At 37.3% G+C, this 5,390-nt stretch overlaps 3 protein-coding genes across 3 annotated transcripts; 1 reads left to right on the top strand and 2 right to left on the bottom strand.

Moving 5' to 3' along the window:
• Positions 1-147: 147 nt before the first annotated feature.
• Positions 148-1,180, bottom strand: SPOG_05743 (uncharacterized protein; the record flags this gene model as incomplete). The annotated part of the gene is made up of 2 exons (XM_013167505.1): positions 556-1,180; positions 148-500 (listed from the first exon to the last, which is right to left on the bottom strand). The coding sequence occupies exons 1-2, from the start codon at positions 1,064-1,066 to the stop codon at positions 148-150; spliced, it is 864 nt and encodes a 287-aa protein (XP_013022959.1). The 5' UTR covers positions 1,067-1,180.
• Positions 1,181-1,477: 297 nt separating this feature from the next.
• SPOG_01629 (uncharacterized protein) lies at positions 1,478-3,431 on the top strand. Its single transcript, XM_013166731.1, has one exon. It carries the CDS (start codon positions 2,514-2,516, stop codon positions 3,024-3,026), a length of 513 nt encoding a protein of 170 aa, XP_013022185.1. The 5' UTR covers positions 1,478-2,513; the 3' UTR covers positions 3,027-3,431.
• A 1,124-nt stretch (positions 3,432-4,555) lies between these two features.
• SPOG_05742 (uncharacterized protein) lies at positions 4,556-5,389 on the bottom strand (the record flags this gene model as incomplete). Its single annotated transcript, XM_013167504.1, has 1 exon — positions 4,556-5,389. A coding segment is annotated over one exon (765 nt), but the record flags the coding sequence as incomplete, so codon positions are not given.
• Between the last annotated feature and the right edge of the window lies 1 nt (position 5,390).

Genomic DNA, 5,390 nt, shown 5'->3' with positions numbered 1-5,390 from the left:
CAATGGCCTATGAATTATGTTTATATGCAAAAGTTCGAATAGAAATAAATACAACGGGAAACGAAAGAAACAAAATAAAACATTAAAAGAAAACACAAGCCTGCATAGAGAATAAATGAAAAGACAGGACATCATCATAAGAATGGTTCAAGCATGAGATTCGTTTCCAGTGCTTTCAGCATCCCTAGCCTGACTCGGTTTGTGATGTGTCCTTGGATGTTGCTCAAAACATTCAGATGATGGTTGTCCGGCAGTATTATCACTACGATTGTTGGATTGATTTTCAGACCCTGCTGGCATAGTGTTTAGTGGGATCCAGTTACCATCCGTCGAGTCGTTTCTTTCCGACGACATCCTGAAACCAAGAGCAGCAATAATCCAAGAAGCTATCCCAGAAGCAATCCAAGAAATCCAAGAAGCTATCCAAGGAATCCAAGAAGCAATCCCAGAAATCAAAGAAGCAATCCCAGAAAGCACTAAAGCAATAAAATCCAGCAACACTATAAGTACCCCATTAGTAAACCTATAAAATCAAAATTCCACCATTCCACTTACGTGAAAAAACAAACAAGAACATGTAGAAAGCCGCGATGACAAGAACAATCGCTAGAGCAATCTGAAACCGTAACCCTACAAACTCTTTCATCGATTCCTTTATAAAGGGGACAAGGAAAAAGTAAGAAAAGAAAAAGTCCAATACGATTGAGCCAATAAAGCACCAACCAAGCCGGAGAGCTTCATTCTCCTGTCTGCGTCGTGCTTCAGGAATTCTCGCAATTTTTGCCGGCCAGAAAATCAACCACAATATTGACATGAAGAAATTCCTTGATGATTCGAAGTATCTGCTTTGTCGTGCCATGTCTACGGACGCTTCTTGATGGTTGTTTTCTGGGTACGGTGGAGCTGGATCAGAATGTAAACATAAGCAACCTTTCTCCATATCGTCCAGGTGTGAATAGGTGTTTTCGCTGTATTTCGGCAGAAAGCTGTCAGAACTTATAGAAGAGCTCAAGCAAAAAGATTCGGCTAGTTTCGCAGCCTCTAACTGAATTTCTTTTTCGTTCATTTTTCTTAGAATAGAGTCATCTGTCACCAATGCGATGGGTTAGGATTGAACCGTGAAACTAGAGAATTACGACGCAGTAGAAGGGTCAAAAGGCATGCAAATTTCTAGATAAGCGCCTAAATTAACTGACCCTAAAAGAAAAAACCGAAAAAGCCGAGAAAACCATAAAAAACCGAGAAATGAGTCCGCAATGGCGATGACCAGAGTTTTGCAGAGGTAAAGTAATGGCTTTGCCAGTTTCGCATTCCTTCGGTATCCTTCGCTAAACTAGATTACGTTGACTAAAAATACCGCTATTCTTCGATGTATACCGTCACCTCTCCCAAGTGACAGTGTTGTCTTACGAGTAGCATAATGCTTTGTTTATGTTGTCTAGCCAAAAAAAAGAAATAAAGTAATATCCAGTTATAACATGATTTCATCTTTTATTGCCATTGTACTTTGCATAGTCTTACAGAAAAGAGACTTGTAAAAGATTTTACTCTTGCTCTTTAACACTTTGTTCTTTTTTATTTTATTTTGTTGATCCTACCTCAATACAATGTCAAGCTTAACTTATTATAATGTGATGCTATGGAAAAACGTCCAGCGACCTTTACCATCATCACTCGCAAGCCGTAACCTTTGGCAACATTCTAAGGTGTTTTGGTTAAGGTGGATGGGATCCCAGAGGCGAAATGGATGCTAATGACATTGAAAGACAAGAAACCTCAGTTTTCAAAATGTAGACAAAATACTTTAAATGGTTGCTTGAAAAGATGAAAAGACGTCTACTCAATCCGTTGATATCAAGTTGGCGTAGGTTCTTCCATAAACCTGTTCGTTGAAAACCTAAAGAAACACTTTCCCAGTTATCGAGCAATTTGGACATAGATCGAGGTTTTCAGGCTTGCACTGCCTGACATAAAAATTGAAATTGAAGTGCAACCACTTGCAAAATCCATTTGAACGACCGACGGATGAATTATGTTGCAGCTTCTTGTTTCTGGATTTGCCGAGAGCATCTGGATCGTTTATAAAGGATTCGTCTCAAATGAAATCTTGTCAGATACGTAAGCACAATTGCAATCGTCCTTATATAATCTGGACCGCATCAAAAGGTATTTTTTTTCCACCATTAGTAACCCAAGCTCGTCATGGTCATTCTTTGCTGATGTTTTCTTATATAATATTAACAAATTATCTTTCGTAATACCGACACCAGCGTACTGTCCGATGACTATCAATGCGTTGAAGCTCGGTAAATGCTTAACGAAGTTGAAGGTATCTCTATGTCCACTTTCTTCTCGCATCTTTGTTTTGACGTCATGGAGGACATCCCAAGCAGGTGTCCCAGCTTAAATAAACAAACAAAACAACTGCCAATGCCCTTCCATGGTGGCTACAGTTTGTTTATTATCCCTACAATCCCTTCTACACACTTCACTCTCGCTGACCCTTTTCAAGAATGAATCAAGATTTATTTACGAACCCATTTGGAATTCCTCCACCATCTGATGATTCTTATGCAGCCTTACATCGTTTCATAACTGAATTCTCGCAGGCAATTCCTGGTGATCAGTTTGACTCGTTTAGAAGCAAGTTGGCAAGCCTTTATGAAGCAATTGCATCCAAACTTCGAGGAGAGACTCGTCCACGAGATGACTTGTCTGAAATTCGTGGAATGTTTCAAGCTCTTTACCAGAAGTTTAATAATCTGGAAGATGGACAATCTAGCCTCACAGAAGGGATGATTCAAGGACAACTGAGATTGGAAGGAAAACTTGGATTTATTAACAGCGACTTTCCAGTTAATAAAGGTGATTTCTATTTACAATCCAGCCAAATTGATTCCAGAGTTAGCAAGACAAGATCTTCAGCGCAGAGATCTGAAAATATTATTAATCGATTTGTTGCAAAAGATAGAAAACCGATTCCATTTGTTCATGGACCGAACCTCCAACTGAGCTGCTTGAATTAACAACTATTTTTATAGACGATGATAATTTGAATCACGGCAATTGGAAACGTACATTGATGAATATGTTTGTACCTATGACGAGAACAAGCATCGAAGGTCTCTCTTACAAGAAAACTCACAGACTATGCTGGTTTTGTTACTCACCAGGATGTTTTGTACGAGTTTTTAGACAGCAATAAAATCCTTTTAAGACATAGAAAAACCAAAATAGTACACCAAATCGATGGGCAGGAAGACTCAGGTCTCGTCATTATTGATAAATATCACGAGCAGAACCGAATTCCCTTTCCTGCTTATTATGAAGCTTATTATTTAATGCTTTTCAACTCTTGCAATCGAAGAAAATGACTCGAATATTTCAGCTTTTCCTAAGTAACTTTATTTCGAGTAATGCCTATTCCGCCATATTAGCTTTAAAAGATTATATAATTGGCTTGTAAGGCTTTAATCAAAAATAGAAATACTCTGTGTCTAGTTTTCTCAGTTCTATCTAAGATGTGAATTATCCTTTATGGTTGATATTCTTAATAGTAACGTATACAAAACAGAGAAAGTTCTTACTAAGGAAGCAAGTGTACCGTTGATAACTTTTCCAATTAATTTCAATGTATTGAAAAGATTCTATTTATTTTTCTAAAACTCGAAAAGTTGATCAACGCTTTTTCATAGGGTTTTGGCAAAGTCAGCGGATGTTGTCACAATTTCTTTTCTTTACGAAAACTCAAGAGGCTCATAAACAAGCGTTTCTATGAATTGTTTTCGAGGAGAATGCATTCAAATAAGAAGACAATGAAAAATGAGTGTTCGTTCGAGAGAAGTATATATTGTCAAGGTATTCTCTCTACAAACAGTTTGGTAAAGCCAACGTCCGTGACTATGGCTATACCTAAACGAAAGCGCCAGTTTCCGTCTGATCACTGCAGTTAAGTGAAGACATTTGAGGGTCTAGCCTCGTTAGTACTTTCTATGGTTAGAGACAACATGGGAATCTGGGGTGCGGTAGGCTCCTCTCTTCCCTTTTTTGCTTTCCTTTTTCTCACATCTAGTAGAGTGCAGATCTTATAAAATAATCATAAAATATTAGAGATACTATTTTTAATATCTCCTGTAGCTACCGTTAACGTCGATCGTATGAATGCTTACAAAAATCATTCATCGTTATGTATAATAAGTTTCAAAGGACATTTAGAGTCAAACAGTTCAAGAAAATAGAAAAAAAAGAAAAGAAAGTATAAAATAATTCGTTTGCTCATTTGCCCACTTCTCTTTTCAAAAAAAAAAAAAGATATAGAAAAAAAGCCCTAAATGCAAACGGAATATTCCTTTTTATAAAACAAAAACAAGGTCAAGGCTTCTATTGCCATTCTCTCATTATATAAGAAACCCAATAGTAATTCCCTTTATATTGTACGTTTGAATGAGATCTGTAGCCATTCACCACACCAACATAAAAAGAGCCCTCCATTCCACCTTTGACAAGAATATAGCTTCAAATATCAAAAATTAAAAATTAAAAGATTTTTTATTGGCGCAAGCAATTCATTTTTCTTCCACCATTATTATTATTTTTAAACTTTTCCGTACTTACATTTCTTTTTTTATCGTTGCTGGTCGACGTGAAAGACTGTCCGCAAAATCTTATCGTGAAATCCAGAATGCATCTTTGGTTTTATTACGTCCTTCAAAATACATAAAACAAGGGCAATGATGCAGCAAATCATCGTAAACTGTTGTGCTTTTCGAATGGCAAAAGTATAATCACCTAATACAATCTTCTGAATAGCCTCTGGTAAATCATATAAAGAAGACATGGATTTGGTAACTTTATGTATAACCTTTCGAATCTGGTTTTCATTGAGATCAATGAATTCTGACAAGTCAGTGAATACTTTTTTCCTAAGAGTCGATTGAATGACCGCTGACAACCCGCCTACGCCAAACAATGAACCAATGCTTCTAATCAAATAAAGCGTTGATGTAGATGTAGCATGTGAATCTTGAGGAAACGCAAAAATGAATGAAAATAGAGAACTTGGAAATCCCATACCTTGCCCAACGTTGGCTGGAATCAAAAATAGACCCAGTAGTATTGGTGATATGCCAGGATATATAAACAAACTAAGAACATATCCTAAAGCCATGAGAAGCACTCCCAAAAAAAGTAGGCGTCCTACACGAACACGTTGGAGCATCAGAATACCACAAATCAATCCTCCCATAGGTGTAGACAAGGACGGTAAAGCAAGACGAAGTCCGGCTTTGGAAGGGCTATCCCCCAATACCAGTTGAAAAAGTAATGGTAGTGTAAATAAATAGGCATACCCTGCTAATCCAGTGAGAAATCTGATTGTTAAAACAAGGGTA

The sequence above is a fragment of the Schizosaccharomyces cryophilus genome, assembly GCF_000004155.1.
Source record: "Schizosaccharomyces cryophilus OY26 unplaced genomic scaffold supercont4.2, whole genome shotgun sequence".
Classification (NCBI taxonomy): Eukaryota; Fungi; Ascomycota; class Schizosaccharomycetes; order Schizosaccharomycetales; family Schizosaccharomycetaceae; genus Schizosaccharomyces; species Schizosaccharomyces cryophilus.
The sequence above is the reverse complement of the archived record's forward strand: the minus strand, read 5'-3'. Positions and strand labels throughout refer to the sequence as shown.